Consider the following 20,128-nt stretch of genomic DNA (forward strand, 5'->3'; position numbering starts at 1 on the left):
GCTTAGTTTAAATAATAAGCCATACATGTCGAATTCATCAAAGAGTGTAATGTTAAAAAATATATAAGAAAAATAAATTATTAACCAAGTAATATTCTAATGTGAATAGGTTGAAGCCTCTGAGGTTGAAACATATTCGGAAAACATCCGAGAGCTACTTTTTTCTACTCATTTTCTTTTGTTAAAGCTCTACACTTAAAATTTTCGCTCAGGAGGCTCACTTGAAAGAATGTTAAAAGCGCTAAATTGAGTGCATTAGCGAGTTCCTCTAAATGAACAGATAAACCTATCTCTTAAATATTATTTTTTTGTATGTGCGGGTGTGGCGCAGTGGGTTGTAGCCACACGGTCGAGGGTTCGAAACCGCTCTAGTGCAAACCAAGCCTTTCATCCCTCCGGGAGTCGATAAATTGGTACCAAACTTGTCTGGGAGGATAGAAACACTGACTTAATCATCGGCTGGCCCCGCAAGTCATTGTATGGGCCAATACGTCTTCCGAAACCTCAACGATTACGAATTGCAGTAAAACGCGTAGTCGCATCCCAAGTGGATTGATACGCCAGTGACTTTATCATTTATTCTTATTTATTTAATTTTATTTATTATGTGGTTGTGATTCAAAATATACACTTTGTGCAACTAATCCAGCAAACTTGTGAATTGAGTGCACTCAGTAACCCACCACCATCATGTTTTATGAACGAAACCAATTGTTCAGCTGAGTCATATGGTTCGCGGAGTTTTTGCAAAAATCTAAGCCTTACTTCAAATTTATTTCCAGGCTCGAAAAGCAGCAGAAGAACAACTTGCACAAGCAAAGGCGGCACAAGAAGCGGCGATAAAGAGAGCACAGGAGCAAGCGAAGAAAGCACAAGAGGAAGCGCTGCAGAAGGCTCGCGAGGCTGCCGCTCAAGCGCAGGCGGAAGCCAAAGCGAGAGCGGACGGTGACGCTAAAGCCGCACAGGAAAGGCAACAAGCTGAAGCGAAAGCTAAGCAGGAGGCGGAAGCTCGTGCTAAGGCTCAGGCTGAGGCTCAGGCTAAGGCTGCAGCGGCAGCAAAGGCGCAGGCTGAGGCACAAGCGAAAGCGAAGGCGGAAGCCGAAGCAAAAGCTAAGAAAGCGCAACAAGAAGCGCTGGAAAAGGCTAAAAAAGCCGAAGCCGAGGCGAGAGCCAAAGCTCAACAACAACAACAACAACAACAACAACAAAAGCCGCAACAACAACAACCACAAAAGCCACAACAACAACAGCCACAGCAGCAACAAAAAGCGCCACCAACACCCGCGAAACCGATGGGTAAACAGCCTGCGCCAGCTCCGGCAGTTCCACCAAAAACCACGGCGCCGCCGCCGGCAGGCAGACAGCCGGCACCGCAGCCAGCAGGCCGACAACCGGCGCCACAGGCGTCAGGAAAGGCAGCGCCGCCGCAACCGCCAGCTAAGCCGGCTCCTCTGCAGCCACCATCTCGAATTAAGACAAAGGGCGATCCAGTGCCTTTGCAAGAGATCGACAATCGTAAGTTCAAAAATCACTTTTTCTGTCAAGGTTCTGAACATACACTGAATTTTTGCATAATTTAGAGCCGGTGAGATTGCCGCAACGTACTCCTGGAAAAGTCCATAACCCTATGCCTGAACCAAAAGAATGGGAAACCAGGCAGCAGGAACCATTGTCGAAGAGCACAACACTCAGGCAGACAGCCAAGGTATGAGGAAAATCAGAATTCATTTCAAAAACGCATAGGGAACTCTATTCTGATGAGAAGAAACATTCTTTCTAAGCAATCAAGAAGCGAAAACTGGTCTTTCGTCACCTAATTATGATTCTGAATTGTCAAAACTATTTGTTTTGGTCTTCTGGGTAGTTGCTGCCGGTAGCAAAACGTGCTACCCATCCGCATCAGTGTTAAGTATACTTGGGACCAGTTCTCGCTTGTAGAATTTTAACGAGCCATGAACCGCCGTTTTATCTTACGTTTTATCGTGTTTAAGTACAATGTCCTACAAGCTGTTGTCGTTATGCCCAGTTCTTTAGCCTCTACTTTTTTTCTCTGGAAAAATCCCTATCTATCGGTGGTCTTTTTGCCTGTGGGCTAAGATTCTGCTCTTATTCGTGGAATGATACTATGATTAGTGTTGGCTTTTCGCCGGTTTTAAGGGGGCGAGAACTGGTCCCCACAAAATGAAGTGGGAGATAAGCGGTGTGAACGTTAACAGTCTCTGTATCGCTGTTAAAAACTTCTATTTTACCTTCTTTTCCTTAAATCTTTGTCTTAAATAAGGCAAAACCCAACTCTTCGTCCACTGTTCATCAGCGAAAGATCTGCCTGTACCGTCGACGATGCGGTTCCAGAACTAGAAAAGATGTTTGTTGGAGGTGTTAGAGAATATTTGGAATTTTTTAAAAGATAGTAACCTCAAATAAATAAACAATATTTAATTTTAGAAGCGAACAACATCAGTCAAACATTATTCGGAGTACATAGAATAGAAGTGGTTTAATTGTGTACATATGGGACCTTTTTAGATGCAAGAAGAAGCGCTTGCACACGAACAAACGCGGCTCATCGACAGGGTACACGCACAAAAGCCGGGCATTCGACAGGAGAACGTGCGAGAGAGATTTATCGAAAAAGAACAACCTCCTCCTGAATTACAGGTAAGGTCCCGAGAGTTCTTTTACTAATTCTCAAAATATATAATTGAATGTTTAGATCTTGTGAATGTGTACAGTAATAATCTCTCCATTATCACTAAGAAGACTAAGAAAATTAATTGAAATTAAATTAAATTAATAATTAAATCTAAAAAAGGAAATTAGACCAAGAAAATCCACAAAAAGTGCCGAGGTGATAGATGTATATATCAGACTACAACCCCCTATATCTGACTCAATAATTTTTGACAATTTTTTTTTAAATAAAATAAAATTATAATTATTATAAATTAAATTATTTATTATTTATTATTTATTAATTATTAATTATTAAATTATAATAAAATTTTTTTAAAACTAAACATGCGACGTAGTTGTAGTGATCTACAATAAAACAAATTTTTTTCACTTTTTTACTGTACCACTTTTTTTAAGGAGAAAATTGGCAAAAGAGAGTGAAGCTCTTTAGTGGTTAAATCCTGTATTCGTTGATTTTTGTGGCAAAATTCTCGCTTAGTGAGAAATGTTGCGTATAATTTCTCTGAAAATTGTTTTGCACTGGAATTAAAATCTTATATTTTTGTATCAAACCTATTCGGTAATACATAGTGGACGCATTAAATTTTCTGCGAAAAGTAGCAATATTGCAGAATTGTTGCGATTTTTAAGACATATTTCAATAGATTAAAAACAAATAAATATTATCAAAGAATAGAAAGTGTCGATAGCACGTCCTTTAATGGTACATAGAAAATAAATACAAAAAAAGTATGTCATCCACGTTCTCCACTATATTCTCCATAGAAGTTTCCTGAAAAATCCTCCCATTACTCTTCGTTTCACTATTGATCTCTTCATAGAATTCTAAATTGCGTTCAGGAAAATTACATCATATAACCTTTCACTTAGGGCGAGTGTGGCGCAGCTGGTTAGATATCCGGCTTGGATTGCTCGATTAATGGTTCGAAACCGCCTTGGAGCCACCCAAGCTAGCCACGCATTCTTTAGGCTAAAACCGAAATCTGAGTTGAAGTCAAACGCGTGCGCGTATCCTGACCAGATTAATTAATGCCGTACACTCATAACCTCTAGTTTCCTCTTCGAAATATTCTCTAACCGCATAAGTGTCGTCTTCATTGGATATTGAATTTCAGGAACTTTAAAACATGAGAAGAAAAAAATCCTGCAGCTAACATATGCTGTGTAATTTAAATCTAGCCTGGAGAAATACCTGCTTGGCTGTTTTCGTGCAAATTTTATCACTGGAGGAGTGCTAATGTTCCTCACACTTTACCAATCCCTATGTGCTTTTTCCCCCTCCTCATCTCGATCTCAAGTGGAAAAATGAACGAGGCGCTGTTACCTGCCCACGGACACACCTTGATCAAGCTTCTTTTCGGCAACAGATTGATGGATTTCTCACTTCCTAGAGCAACAGTTGTGTTTATAAGAGCAGAGAGGTTCGATTCGAAGAGTTCAGTCAGTTGAGGTAAAAAAATCCAGCATTTGGTATCGTTTAAGCGCCTCCTTCATTCCTTTGAGTTTACACACACAAATCGTTTGTTTTGATAGAGAAAGTGATAAAAAGCCGAGCATCGATTGAGTAAACGTTATCCTCTCGGGCTCATTTATTTTCACTCAAGCTCAGATCCAATGGATGTGGTGGTGGTGGCTATGGCTATGTCATCTGAGAATCTCCTCCTTAACTAGGTGATTCTCCTCTATGTTCCATTTTTTTCGCCTATCCTTTCCCATTTAAGCGTATTTCTGGAATTCAACCAAAAAACACAAAATTATTGGGATTCCAAAAGAAATACCCAAGTTCATCCTCTATGATTCCATTTAACGCTTAGGACTTAGCAAACTCTCAATATTTGAGGATCGGGAGCAGAGTCTGACCTAGTTTTGTGGATTAAGGTACTCAGAAATTAGCGCAAAAATCCCAATTTTCAATAATTTAATTTTATTTATTTGATTCTTTTCTAGTTTTCGAGATTCTGAACAATTTTCTAAACCGAGCACTAGAATTTTAATAATAAAGTGCCCATTTGAGCTGTCCTGTATCATATAATTATCATGTTCTTTTAATTTTACCAAATCAATAATTTTCAGCAAGCGATAAACAAGGTAAATAAGGTTTTTCTAAAAATAAAGAAAATAATTCCGCTCTCAACTCTTCATGTGACTCTCCTTTTTATTTCTTCATTTTAATTTCTATTTCTTTTTTACCAGCTAGCCGTTGCTCATAAAACTCGTAATGATCCATTAATATTCATGAATTTTGACCATCATCATTACGCAAATGATATCCTTCATCTCTTCAATTTAACATTTTCCAAAAAAATCCCCACACCACAAAAATCCTGCACTCTATTGGCTCCGCCTTATTGGCGGATACTAGAATTTATCGGCAGTTTTTTTTTCTTTTTCCATTTCTTACTCTACTTTCTTACAAATTAATTTCAGCACAATCATTCAAAGCAGGATGGAGCAGCTAAGAAATTCTGTACATCTGAGCACCTTTGAAGAAAATTTGAGGAGTTCAGACAAAATTTCAAGTTTACCGCACTTTGTGTTCGAGCGTGTAGTGGCCATGGAGCGCGTTTCGCGTCAGGGCAATTTACACGCATGCTATGGCAGTAGTGAGGAAATTTCCTTACAATAGAGCTGATCAAAAGTACTAAGCTCAGTAGATCGGTTAATACTACATCAGAAAACATGGCTCCTGAACAGAACTACGAGAATATTCCCCGAGAAGAGACAAGATTTTTCTGCGCAAGACCACTCAATGGCATCGATGCCTTTTTCTGTTTTTAAAAATATTAACGTGATTTCTGTTTGTACAGTTCTTTTTTCACATTGTTGATGCAAAGTGTACTCAAACATCTTCAACATATTATTTTGGCCGTCATGGCGTAATAGTCAAACACGCAACACGATCAATCAAGCAACTATTTCAAGAAATAAATCAAATAATCGAACACATTCTTCGGCTTCGACTAAATCCCTTGATCCTTGCAATAATTTTCGACAAATTTTGGCATCAATCAAACTACCGTATCCGGACGCTTGATGTGTTTGTTTTTCGCAGAGTGTGCGTCGTGGCGGCGTGTTAGCGGGGGCGTCACGTTGGGAGGAGGAGTCGGCAGCACGAGAGAACGCAAACGCGATGGGCATCGACGGACCTGCACCGACGGGCGTACGGCTACAGGTAGGCGAACTGTATTTGATTATGCGGCGCTACTAGCGCACGCCTCACGCACTGTTTTCGAGGCGTGTACTACGAAATATTGATTAATGTGATCTACTATGGAAAGGAAAAATTCACACCTCCAATAATGTTTCTAAATAACGTAGCAGTCCCAAAGAAATTTAGGTGTTAAATATTTTTTCTGCAAGTTTTTTTAAGCACATGGTTATGTAGAGAACAAATATTCTGCTGTTTCTTTTTTTTTGTGGATCTCTCAGGAGAACTTGAACAAGAAATGTGGAAAAAAATATTGTTTACCCTGAAATCATCCTAAGATCATAAAATTTCCCAATGATCCTGAAATGTAGTGAGGTTCTAAACAACATTCATGTCCAATCTTAGAACTACCTCATGCAACCCACGCTAATTCCGCCTTCTTTTAAATCAACCTCTTTCGCATTTAACAATTACTATTATTTATTAATATTGTTTTATTATTTTAAAAATTAATTGTTCTACCTCTATAATAGTTGTACTATCCATATGTTGATAGAGAGCAGTCCTTTTTCGCGATACGCGAATATAAGAGCGAGGCGGCCGCGACCCGTGCTACAGTTCTCATCCATCCATAAATACTGGAATTTTCTTCTGCCCTCTAAAGTATCAGTGGATTTTTTTCTGACTGAGGCAGAAAATTCCTCCATTTCCTGGACTATGTGCAGGAAATTAAGGATTTTTTTCGTTCCAAGTGCACCTTTTTTTTGTCTTTTCACGTTGGTATTCACTGGAATGTCCTAAGCAGAATTGATTTAAACTAACTAAGAATTTAACTTTCGGAAACCGTCTCTTTGTAGCAGGTGAGCCTTTGATCTATGGATCAATTAGCATTGATTAACCAAGGGGATTTAATCTGACCTCACGCCAAAAAATATGTAGCGAGGGTGTGCTCCGACATTTCTTTGCCGAATTTTACCAGATTTTCTTTTTTTCAATTTTTGAAAACACTTAAATTTTAAACTTATAATTCTAAAATTATCAAGGGATTTTTGTGGTGGGGAAAAAAGAGAGCGTGTATGAAATGAGATTTTTCTTGTGCAAGAAAAAACGAGTTACGTTTCAGGTAGCTAGAGGCTGGATAACCACGAGCTCTCCATGCCGTATAGCAAAAAAAAATTAACAAAAAGCAAAAAAAAATCGCTTACATCAAAATTCTTCCACAACCAACACAACATATATTATATGTTCTATTTAATATTTATGTATTACATATTATATTATTATTTGCTATAATACGAACAATAAAATAATTTGATCTACGACATTGAGAGTTACTTTTGGGAATTTGGAACAGATTAAATGTCTGGTTGGATGAAATTTCTATTTCTTTCTGATAGGTTATCCATGAATCGCTAGGATTCCTACACATTTTGATAGATCTTTTTTCATATTCTACAGATTTTTTACTTCTTCCAGAAATCTTTGTCAATATCTCATTTAAAAAAATTTCCTATTTTTTTCCTATTAAAAGACTCGAACACTTGTAGCACTACCATAGGATGTTTGAACGAGTTTTCTTTTTTTGAAGTTGTGGTTTTGCTGAGAAATTTTCATCCATTTCTTAATGAATATCCCTAAATTAGTGAATTTTTACATAAGCGTGGCTAGGATAATAGAGTAGACTCCAACAGTATAGTCGTATCCAGAGAATCTTCCGAGACTCGATAACAAGTGGATGTTGTCACACAAAGGGAGTCGACTGTTTTTGCTGGCTTGTTGTTGTTCGAGCCGTTATATTCGAGCTCAGCTGTTTTCTCACCTCTACGCGAAAGTACCGAAGTCTGGATTCTCGCCAGGCCAACTACCCGGCGGAAGTTTCATCTTCTCAGATGATTTCAGTTGGGAAATTCACGCATTAGACGTTATTTTGCAAAAAAAATCCTCCAAAATTCGTGCGATCTGAAAGAAGGTGAACTACTCGCTGGTTTTTGAACTCGTCAATTTACTTTCTAGTAAATTCGAAGTGTTTTATGATCCTGAAAATCGTTCATACAAAGTATGAAACTAAGAATGTAGGAGTTATGTTTAGTATACTACTAGTAATTGCAAAAGATAACAAATCCGGTTACTCATCATGCCCCTCGAGAAAAATTTACAGTATTGATTTGCACTTAAAGGCAGCATACCATGAATCTGACGTGGATAAGGAATCCACAGCTAGAGCTTAGGTTAAGGTTGTAGATTCTGGTTGGGATCCAGGCTGGTTTTGTTTCAGTCCATTTTCTTTTTTCCTTCTCATCCGCGTAGGAGACGCTATTTCTTGCGACGATTTCAATTGCGACGCGCCACCCTTGCGCACGCGCCGCATCAATGTGAGGGCGTTCGAAGATGATAATTAATATAAATATAATAAAAATAACAAAATAAATAGTATTAAATAATATAATATAATATAATAATAAATAAATAAATGAATAAATAATGGGTTCTGATCTCTTCAAGTAAAGCCCATGAATAGGTTGCTGAGGGGACCGGAGCGTTCACATAGAGGAGCGTTTTAACGCATTTCGTAGGAACTAAAGCAGTTCCCACGCCGTTTATTACGACGATCAGGGAGAGATGAGCGAAACCACCCCGGATAGCGAAATCTACAGCCATAACTCTAGCTTTACTCGTGGATTTTCTCACCAGGTCAGATTCCTGGTATGCTTTGACCTTTGACCTGCCTACCGAAATAAGAATCCTCAACGAAGGACAGCAAATAATGATCACGAAGTATTAGTTTTTACTTACTTGGACTACTTGTTACTTTTATAAGTTTTTTTTAAAATCAAATCTCGCATTAACTTCTCCATTTCCTTGCACACCTTTAGGTCCTAGGTCTTTAGGCTGGTCAAAAATTAATATGTTTAGCTTCGTCGGTTAAACTTGGCAAGCTATCAACTGGTAATTTTTGCTTGACCCTTAAATGAACAGTCTCGAGTAAATTTTGCCAGCAGAAAGGAATTAAACAAATTTCCTAACGTAAATACTAGTATCAATAAGAGTTGGGACACATCAAAACTAAAATATGACTTCAAGTCTTCACTAACAATGATACAAATGAGTGTATTAACTCCTGGAATGGATACTTCAAGGTGACGACTGTATTTCCGAGCTCCGATTCTTCTGTTGTCTTAATTAATGAGAAATTTAATGGTTTCAGAGAAAAATCACTTTTTCTCTTTCTTTTTCGACAATTTTGGATAGACATAGTGGTCCCTCTGAATCACGTCTTTTTAGCTAAATTTTATTATTGTCAAGACAAAGTTTCTGCGAAATGTGAATAACAAATCGGTTTCAATAGAGAAAAACGTCAAAACTACTTTTTTCAAATTATTCTAATAACTATTTCAAGTGTTATTCAGTAGAAAATTAATTCAGAAAATATTTAGAATGATGTTTAAAAAAACCAATTCAAAACGTACAACATCGCCACTGACTTCTGCCCCAGAGTTCGTCTGAGACGGATTCGAATCCGTGAAAAACCGTTAGAATCCCTGAAAGCGGAAAAATTAAACTTTGAAAATAACATTCAAAAGTGAATATGCCGAGAATCTCTTTCATACTCTTTCATACTTTTAAAATTTTAAAATTTAGCTTTGACAAGTATGTGACCCGAAAAAAAGCAAAATTTCTCCAACCATTGTTAAATAATAAGACAAGGAAAATATTTTCGAATCCACATATGATGTGCGGTGTCAAAATGTTGTGAATAACCACCTGATTACGAATATAATGAGAATTTCGTCCAATTTTGAGAAATTAGCGCGAATCCTATGAACATCTCCTCCTTCCTGGGAGATGTATCCGCAGGATATGCCAATGGCAAGATTACGATGGTGTGAAAATAATTAAAGGCTGTATACCACGAATCTACCGTGATGAGGGAATCCGCGAGGAAAGCTAGAGATGAGGTTGGGGTTGGCAGTTCCCAGCCCGTTTTTTACAACGATTAGGGGAGAGATGAACGGAACCACCCCTGATCCCGCAGTCCACAACCACATCTCTAGCTTGTCCAGCGGTTTTCCTCACTACGTCAGATTCGTGGTACGCTGCCTCCAGCGAAGGTTGGGGGGAACTTTTTTGTTTTCACTGTTTTCAAGCTATATATTTGTCATAATTAAAGGCATCACCCCACGAATCTGAGGTGGCGCAGATTTCAGGTGTTCAACAAGAAGTATTCGTATAGTGGATGGGAGACTATGGAGGAGGGGTGATTCCGTCCATTTCTTCCTAATTGCCGTAAGAAACGGCCCGGAAGATGCGGCGCCGCACAAGGCTGGCGCGCTCCAGTCGAACTCCTTGTAGAAAATAGAGCGCCAAAACGCCTGAAGCCGTATCTTCCGGGCCGTTTTTTACGGCAATTGGGAAGAAATGGACGGAATCACCCCTCTCCATAGTCTCCCATCCCGTATACGAATACTCCACCTGAAATCCTTACCACCTCAGATTCGTGGGGTGATGCCTTTAAACAGCAAAACCATAATTGCAGTGGCTCATTTACTTTCGAATGTTATTTTCAAAGTTTAATTTAGCCTTTTCCCAAGGATTCGAGTGGTTTCCAGGGAATTAATATGTCGGCAACGGTCGTAGGAACAGAAGTTAGTTGTAATGTTGTAGTTAATGGATATGCTTATTATAAAAGATAACCGCTCATCGTTTACTAGCAACGAATAAGGAAAAACATCTTCTATCAGAACGTTTTTCGTCTATCTTTTCTAATTCCGTTATTTTTCATTTGAAAAAAAAAATTGAAGAAATTTGCTACACCTAGAAATTCCCAGGGAAAAATAAATAAAAGTAGGGATATATTTCGTCCAAAACTTTTCTCTTAATAAAGCTTTTTAATGCCTTTTTATTCTTTAAAATATAATAAATAGGTTTATTCACTTCATTCCCTTTCACTACCTATGTACTTCTAATACGTCAGTTATCGGTTGTACCGCAGGTTAAACTTCCTTTATTTCGAGTAATCACTCATGCTTCTCCCGTCACATGTACCACAATCTTTATTTTTTATTTATCTAAGATCTAATTGTCTTCGTTCCTCAGCAAAAATCAATCCGATGAAAATCGCACAGCTGCCACTGAGCTCGGTAAACATAACAGAATTATGTGAGCACAGATGTTTTTCTCATTATAAAATAATCATTCCCAGGCAGAATTGCTGGATTTCATCGCAACATGCATCATCGAGGGGTTAGCTGCTAATTCTAACGCTAATCCGTGAAAAATAACAAATTTTCCTCGAGAGAAAGTGATCGGAATAATCGCTGTACGCCTGTGCCGGGCTCAGCTTTTCTTTGCGATCCGTCGATCAGGTTGAAGTGATACGTGTGATCCAATTAATGACTGCCTTTCAGCACACAAACGCGCCGTGTGTAACATTTTGACGAGCGATTCCAGGCTATCCGCGGCCAAAGAATCATCACATGAAATCCGTGAAATCGTTTCATTGACTAAGGACACGGATCATCAGCCTTTTTTCTTCTTGGATAATTTTTTCAAAGGGTTTTTTTTCATCTCCAAGCCAAATTCCTAATAATTCCATACTGTAAAGAAGACGGAAACAGTTTTCGCATGTACAGTGATAAAAGATTCCCAATTACCGACATGATCAATGTTTCGAAACTCAAAACTGCATACGGTATTAGGATTAGTTCAATGGGGTCCTATCGAGAAATTATACGGATGTCGACGAATGTAAATGTATTTTTAAGTTCTTGTTCAGAGGAAAAAACACTGGTAGCTATGGATATATTATTATTATTATTATTATTATTTTTACTACTATTATTATTACTATTATTATTATTATTATTATTATTATTATTATTATTATTATTATTATTATTATTATTATTATTATTATTATTATTATTATTATTATTATTATTATTATTATTATTATTATTATTATTATTATTATTATTATTATTATTATTATTATTATTATTATTATTATTATTATTATTATTATTATTATTATATGGATTTATTAGCCGCTGTGAACGTTCTCTGAACGATTTATTTGTTTACTCAGCTATATTTTTCTATAGTGGTTGGATTCATGAAAAACCAGAAATCAAAATCAGAAGTCAGAAAAAAATCAGAAAGCATCCACCATCTTGCTAAGTGGACGAGTTTTCGGCGTAAAAAAAATTAATTTTTCATAAAACAAGCGGAAACGTTGGCGGCTCTTTTGTCATGAGAGCGGTATGGTTCTCTTGTACCCGACCATATGACCGTGGGAAGGGACCACATCTTTTCTCGTTGATGCCCTTCAATAAGTTCACCAACAGAGTTTTAGCTCCAATGATAGTAATATTTCTATAAATTTATTGAATAATGCGAGGATTCTCACAATCCTCTCCTGAAATTGGAATCACCACCGCCTAACCCTTTCGATAGCAAGTTTAGTTCCGCAGAGACTTTAAAAAATTGCTCGGAGATGAGAAAAAAGCAGACACACACAAAGGTTCTTAAAAAATTTCTATTGAACCCGATGTTACTGGATCAAACAAATCTATTGAATTTCTTTGTACATTATTTCTAATTTCCAATTTTTCAGGATGACGCTTGTTGGCAAACACAACATCGTATCCCAGCCGAGGTTCAACCGCCGCAAATCGGGAAAATCTCCATTCCAGAGTTTGCGGATGTGCACGAAGTTCATGTCAGCGAAGTTTTTTTTCGGTGATCTACCTGTTTACAATGATCCCATTTGCACTGGTCTTATTTTTTTTAGCGTACCGTAATCGTAAACAAACCTCAATCCTATCAGAAGGTGAAATGGAACGAATTCCCCGAGGAGGTGACGCCGGAAATTGGTGCCGCTCCAAAAGTTGCCACACAGGAGTGGGTACCTGTGAATCAGGTATGTAATAAATTGTTCCGCCAAATTCCAGATAATTCATTTAAATAAATAAATTTAACTTTAAAATCTGAATAATTCATCTAGTAGACTAAAAATTCCAAGTGATTTTAAAGAAAAAATTTATTTTTTAAGGACAATATCGAGCTTCAACGTAGTCTATATCGTCCAGGAAAAATTGCAGCTGTATGGCCACCTCCACAAGAAGAGATTGTCAAGGAAGCGTGGGTTCACCGAACAAAAACATACTTTTTTGTCTACTTCTCATTTCAATCCAAACATTTTTTTTTACTTTCTATTTTCCCTCTTGAAAGAAAAAAAAAGCTTTCCAGTCAGCCAGTTCGCGCTGTCAAGGCTGGTGACGATCAAGGATGGATCCAACAGGTGAAGCTATTAAGTAGCTACTTTCCCAGAAAAACGCATCCTTACGCTTTAGAACCCAATTTCTTTTTCTAAAAATTAATGAAGTCCTCTATCGATCACTGATAAGAAAAAATGATCAATCATCTTATGGAAAATGTTCCTTTTAGGGTCACTCCTTTACTATCCTTCAAATTCGCGAAAATATCTACTGTCTAGCTATTTTTGTTGATTTTCCTTCTCTGAAACATAAAATTTGGATTAGAAATGCCTTTTTTTTTGTTATTCATTTCATTTTCTTGTCAGAAAACATCCGAAAAAGTAGACATTCGGGCAGTTTTAATGTATTAATCAACGTCCATCGTCAATGCCTCATGAAATAATCCACTCAACACCTGGATTTGATAATAGGCGCAATTTTTCAATTCATCTGAGCAGTCAAAGAAGGTTGAGATGGATCCTCGAGATAATTCTGTATAAAATGAAAATTCCTCACATCTTTTGTAAATTCTATAACTTTTCCTTCCATGTTGATTGGCACAGTGACAGAAAACCGACGTAATCAATAATTTTGTCCTTTTACATCTATTTCAAACGGTTAGTTGAAAAGGCAGCATGCCGCCCAATCAATAGTCTCCCTACGTTGTCTCTTTCGCTCCCTACCAGACGTGGCACGTATGCCTGCGCCCGCGTACGCAGCATGTTGCCAGGTGCTTCGTAGGACAATTTGATCGACAGGCCGATTTCTCAGTGCGGTTAGGTGGAATTGATCGCGATCCTTCTACAGCCCTAATCCCACCGTTTCGTGGAGAAATGTCGTGGTATGCAACCTGTAGGTGAACTACTGTTACGTGCGCAACAATTGCTGATCCTGCAAGAGTCCTGGGCAATATACGTCTAATGAAGGAATCGTTATTTGTAAATTTCTCAGGATATCCCCAAATCTTACACTAAGCCACTCTCTTATCATAAAAATTTGTTGACAGAAATGTCTTTTTGCGGTAACTACCGAAATTCCATAGTACTGCAAATAAAGTGGACATTATATTACGAATCAGAAAAAAAAAATCCAACGTATTTCTGAGTCTTCTAAATCGTTCTAGGACCCGAACGATGTGATACGATCCGCGGCATGGCAACGAAATGCTAAAATCGATCGAGTATGGCCACCACCAGAGGGTGAACACGCACTTTCTGGCTATCAAGGTAATTGAAATCCAGGAGAGCTCTTGAAATTTTCGAAAGTTATCCGAAACTAACAAAAAAATATTCAGGACCTAAGCAAATGCCGGTCGTACAATGGCCACCAGTCGAAAGCGAACAACACGAACGTGAACAGGTTGAAGTGCTACAAAAGCATATCCCAGCGAAGAAGATGGAATATCAATGGCCACCACCACCTCCAGTTTATCAAGGTGTGTCTTATAGCCAGAATAGGGGCCAGGTATGTTCGTCCGGGTGACCGCGGCGCGCCTTTGATTGCTGCACGACACAAAGGGAACGGGTCTGTGTATGACGAAGATCATCTGGGACAAACTCGTTGCACTCGGTCGATTGAATGCGCTCGAGGCCAACAAAAGCGATCGTTGAAACAAAATGGATTTAATTTAATTGATTTTTTGTGGATTTTATCCATAGCGTTGAAACGATCTTAGAGCCTTTGCTTTTTTAAACCTTCTACCGAATCTAGAGGGGAACTACTATTTTGGGAGCAATAATTTTCGGTGACTTGTTATATCATATTTTTAGATAAGTATTCTGGACCTAATTCTCCCCAAATAAACCTAATTGTCCTCAAATAATATCTAAAATATCCGTAAATTATTGACTTATACCATAAATAACGTTGTCTTTTTATTTTTTAAGTTTTTTTTTTTTTGTACGTAAGAAAAACCTAAGAGGAAGTGACGGTGAAAACTATCTGCATTACCGAAGAGATTACCGAAGAGGCTTTGTAGGCAAATAGGAGAGGGCCATCGAACATGGACGTCTTCTCAAACTTTCGCAGAAAATTCCTTTTACTTGTAACTTTTGAAGTAAAGGAATGTGTTTATATGAAATAAATTGCGCACGTTAAAGGTAGTTTCAATTCTCCCTCAATTCATTTATCCAGAAATATGCTGACTGATCGTCACTTTTTCAACGGGTTCCATTTAGGTGCGTGTAAGATCTAATCTTCGCCAAGGAATCTAGTGCATCTAGGCAAATCTTTGGGGTCTTGGTTTGTGCTTGAACCAACTGGAGCCACTTGACGCTGTTGAAATCTGCTTGAAATCGGTTTTTTAATTGCGGACACAGCAAAACGCACCACTTAAAGGAAGCAAGAAAAGCTCCAAGAAAAGCTAGAGGTGTAGATCACAAAACATGAGCGCTATCACGTTCAATCCCCCTTAATTAATCTGAAAAACAGCGTGGGAAGCGAACCTAGCGATCGAATTTTCTTACGAGGCACCTGAGAACGTGTCACGTGCGCAGGCATGGGTATACGCACGGTTTTTTAGGGTGAGATCCGAACATAGTCACTTTCACGATATGCTCCGTTTATGCTCAGCGTACCAGCAGCGCAGACATAGTGCTGCAATTTTTCGTTTCTGCTCATCTTACTGCTCTGGGTACATGAACACAAAACGGAAGAGTATTGAACTCAAAAAAAAATTCCATTTCCTCTGCTAATTTTTCCCTACATTATACAGTTAATTTCCCAAAAAATATGTCTACTTGTTTGAAAATTACGCGTATACGAAATGTATGTAGGACTTTTTTTAGGAATATTATGTTTAAGGTCGCAAATACTACTGTACATCTTAATTTTTTCTTGGGTAAAAGGAAAACTACTGTATTTTTTTGTGATGCCTCTATAAGTAGCAGTTTCCTCATCGTTATCCTAGACTTACATGTTCAAAAAACCATAAAAATGCTAAAAATTACATTCAGATCTTTCTTTTTTCTTTGTAGTTGTTGAAAACGGTGATCCAGCAGTAGCAGGTGGTCCACCACCACAATCCACCACCACCACCACCACTACCACCGTTACAAAAACAAAATCGATGCCACAGCCGGTGAGTAGCATGGAGATCGGGAATCTGATCGTAGCGTAGTATTCTGTGTTTATACTTCAGCTCGCTATGCATGTACATTTAGTATTAATCATTTCTCTTAATTTTTGTTCTTTTTCTAAAACCATTTTGAGTGTTATTCTTGCTGTATAAATTTATTTTTCCGTGTTTTTTTTTCTGCTTTTTCCTTCATCCTCATTTTTTTCTGGATTTTATTTTCATTCGACCCCACTAATCGCTAGCCATACTCGCCTGATGTTCTACATAGACTATTTACTAGTTTATGTATGTAGCTATGGGTATTGCGGTGTGCGCCCTTCCAGGGCACCACCGAAAATCCATCAAATCCATTCAGGTTCAACGTCAACAGCAACAGACAACAATGCGTACAGTGAGGGCTTGAGGTAAGGCAATCCATCCACTCTGGACCCACCCCGGCTCTCGGATCGATAACGAATTGAACCCTGTGTTAAATTGTATTAAACTTCTTCTTCTTCTTCTTTTTCTTTTTCTTCGCTAACGTCAGTATTCTATTCGTCTTATGTATTTTTTAAAATTTCATTTCATGGCTATATTAGTGTCCTTCGTAATCAACTTGCCTGAATAAATATTACTCTGGCAACTTTCCTCATTATTTGTTCACATTTACAATTTTTTTTTATCGCGTATTTATAGTTTTTAATAAAAGTAAACATACAGTTTATGGATTTATGGACAACCATTTGCCAGCAAATATATCAATCGTTCGTTTTTCAGGGGAGATCTTCAGGACGCGCAAAAATATGGAGGCTAAGTAAAAATTACATTATAATTCTATTACAAATTTTACACAGGACGACAGGAATAAAATCTAAGATCACTTATCAAACCGCGATTTTTATACGCAGTAAAATATCCGGTAGTCGTGCAAGCGGTCGAGACAGCATGGTGACAACAACGCATCTCTGATCCATTTATCTGGCGCAGAAATTGTCATAAAAAATATTTTCCGTTTCTTTGTGGTGAAAGATGCCATAGATTCACAATCTTTTCCCGATTTCAGCTTACCACAACCAAAAAAAAAGGAGATTTGGATGCTAGGGATATCAAACCTCGCGGTTGCTTTCATCTATTTTTGTGATTCCGAAGAAAAGAATAAAAAGCAGTTTTTGTGTGAAAAGAAGCTGGTCTATTATTATTTTCATTCTTCTTTATATTATTATTCTATTATTCTTCTAGCTACCAATCGCAATTTTAGAAGCTACAGAAGCTTTACCGTGACCTTATAACTGCTGCCGTTGGCCTTCTGTGGACCGATACAGATTCCCAGAAAAGTTCAAAATATGTAGGTGTATGTACAAAAAGAAGTAGCCGTATAGGTTCGATTATATTTACGAAATGAAAAAAATCAATAGCTTTATTAAGTCACATATAACAATATAGGAATAACTTTTAAATACAAGAAAAATAAGAAAATATAAAATATATGAATCAAATTAAATAGGAGATGTAAAATACATAGATTTATGTAGTATAAGAAAAAAATAAGTGCTACAAATTACAGATAGCTTCATTAGAATGTTTACAAAATAATAAAACAATATAGGGTAGGTAATATAAATAATAAATAATATGACAGAACATAAAAATTGAATTAACAATTATAACATAAGAATTACAATAAACAGCAGAAAAAAAACAATATAATTCTCACGAATTTTTTGTCAACATGTACATTTTGCAGCATCTAACCCTTGCATTTCTGGATATTGATCCTTTTTCCATCATTAGTGATAATTTCAAATTGAATGCCAGCTCAAATTATCCACATACATATCTATGTACAGCAAGAGAAACAATAGAAAGATTTATTCCAAAATAATTTGGTGTTATTTGTACAGCAAGTGATACTGGAATTTAATATTTTCCATTGGCCAGCTGATTCATTTGGAAATCATTGTGAGAATTTCCGACGCATCGTTTCGCATTCGAGAAGTTCAGTAAAAAAAAATCTCTTGGATTTGGGTCTCTTTTTCTGAATTAGAGATTGAGGTTTTCTCTCAATAAAAATCTAATCAAAGCTTTTGATCTTACAGTACCCAGTCTTCCAATATCAGTTACTCCTTTTGAATCCCTTCTGGTTGGATCTCAAGCGAAATTTCTGATACACTTATGAAGAAGGTGATTTGTGGTTGAATAGTACAGTATGCAGCTTCTGCGGCGCTCGAACATACTTTCCTTTAAAAAAAAGCGGTGATCCGAAGCTCACAGCTACAGCCAATAGCAACATATTAGGACCAACTCAATAGCTTAGGCTAAGATTTGGACTTTTTTTGAAAAATAATTTCAAAAAATTGTGTTTTGCAACTCGAAGGGGAACTTTACTGCTCCAACTTCTTTGTGACACTGGGCAGATTTAAGTAAGTTCGTAGAGCTACTTGATGAACCTTCTTAATATAAATTTGTAATATGAATTGAAATATAATATTGAAATATATTAGTATAATTTGCAGTGGAATCAAATTACTTCGCAAATTACAGATCAGGAAGTCCACTCATAGGTTCGTTAAAAAATCGTTCTCATGAAAAATTCATGAGAGAAATGATTTGCTTTCTCAGCTTCTATCTTTCCGTACGAATCTCGCAATTATGGATTGGATAAACTCTGGAGGTTCTGTGAATAATGCTTGGAACTCTGTGAAAAAAAAAATTTGAAGAAAAGGCAATGCAATGAAATACTCGGATCTTCTCATTGCAAAGGCATTAGTGAAGTTGGATCGACGGATGAGATTCATCGCCTGCTCATTTATAGCAGTGAAGTTCTTCCGTGTGGTGCTTTGCTAATCTCCACTATTTACTACTGAAGTAATTATTGACAGTTGCTGATTATCCACAACACCGCTACTAACTTCTGTCCCATGCCCTTTTCCCTTTTGGATTAAAGGCATCATTCCACGAATTTGAGGTGGTGCGGATTTCAGGTGCACGGAGTCATAGATTATGGAGAGATGGGTGATTCCATCCATTTCTTCCTAATTGCGGTGAAAAATGGCATTGAAGATACGACTTCGAGCGTTCCGGTGCGCTATTTTCTACAACGAGTTCGACTGGAGCACGCCAGCCTTGTGCGCGCGCCGCATTTTCCGGAACGTTTTTTTACGGCAATTAGGAAGAAATGGACGGAATCACCCTCTTCTCCATAATCTACCACCCCGTATAGGAACTCTCCACCTAAAATCCGCACCACCTGAGATTGGTGGGGTGATGCCTTTAAAAACTTGGCTACAACACCGCTACTACCGTCCCAAAATAATCCATTGAAAAACGTCAAAATCCTGGAGAGTGAGCAAAATTGAACTTTGAAAGCAGCATTCGAAAGCAAATGAGCCGCTATTTCAAGCATACTTCTAGAATTTAGTTTTAACAAATGTATGGCCTGAAGACAGGCAATTTCCCTGACCATACTTAATTACTTTCACACTTCCGCAATCCTGTCATTGGCTTATCCCGCCAAGATATCTCTCAGGAAGGAGGAGATGCTCATAGGAATCGTGTTAACTTCTCAAAAATGGACAAAATATTAAATGTGATCGTAATCAGGAGATTATTCGGAACATTTTGGTGCTCCATATCATGTTTAGCTTGCTTTGTTTGTTTTGCTTTTGTTTTGCTTTCGAATAATATTTTCAAAGTTTAATTTTGCTCACTCTCCACGATTTTGACGGTTTTCGATTGATTATTTTGGGACGGAAGTTAGTGGCCAAGTTTTTAAATGTGCTGTCTTGGTAACTGGTGTTGAAACGATATAGTCAGGAAGATTGATTGCTGGACTGGATACTCTGACCGACCTTGACTTTCCACGTTCAGAAGAGGGCGATGACGTCGAAACGTTGACCGTAATAAACTGTGAACGATTCCCATTTTGTCTTTTTTATGCTAACTATTACCACATTAAGGTTCATAGGATAAAATAGA

General features: G+C 37.6%; 1 protein-coding gene across 2 annotated transcripts in view; it reads left to right on the plus strand.

Annotated features, from left to right (window-relative positions):
- RB195_013299 (uncharacterized protein) overlaps nucleotides 1–16,577 on the plus strand; it is a gene marked incomplete at both ends in the record, with an annotated part of 34,019 nt that extends 17,442 nt beyond the window's left edge. For both annotated transcript variants that reach the window (XM_064203052.1, XM_064203051.1), the window contains 12 exons: nucleotides 783–1,515; nucleotides 1,581–1,705; nucleotides 2,527–2,658; nucleotides 5,747–5,866; nucleotides 12,456–12,560; nucleotides 12,633–12,761; nucleotides 12,894–12,982; nucleotides 13,091–13,142; nucleotides 14,222–14,324; nucleotides 14,393–14,533; nucleotides 16,074–16,177; nucleotides 16,530–16,577. In XM_064203052.1, the coding sequence (XP_064058932.1) occupies nucleotides 783–1,515; nucleotides 1,581–1,705; nucleotides 2,527–2,658; nucleotides 5,747–5,866; nucleotides 12,456–12,560; nucleotides 12,633–12,761; nucleotides 12,894–12,982; nucleotides 13,091–13,142; nucleotides 14,222–14,324; nucleotides 14,393–14,533; nucleotides 16,074–16,177; nucleotides 16,530–16,577 (1,881 nt within the window). The remainder of the gene's footprint in view (nucleotides 1–782; nucleotides 1,516–1,580; nucleotides 1,706–2,526; nucleotides 2,659–5,746; nucleotides 5,867–12,455; nucleotides 12,561–12,632; nucleotides 12,762–12,893; nucleotides 12,983–13,090; nucleotides 13,143–14,221; nucleotides 14,325–14,392; nucleotides 14,534–16,073; nucleotides 16,178–16,529) is intronic.
- Nucleotides 16,578–20,128: the final 3,551 nt, after the last annotated feature.

Source organism: Necator americanus, chromosome V (assembly GCF_031761385.1).
Source record: "Necator americanus strain Aroian chromosome V, whole genome shotgun sequence".
Classification (NCBI taxonomy): domain Eukaryota; kingdom Metazoa; phylum Nematoda; class Chromadorea; order Rhabditida; family Ancylostomatidae; genus Necator; species Necator americanus.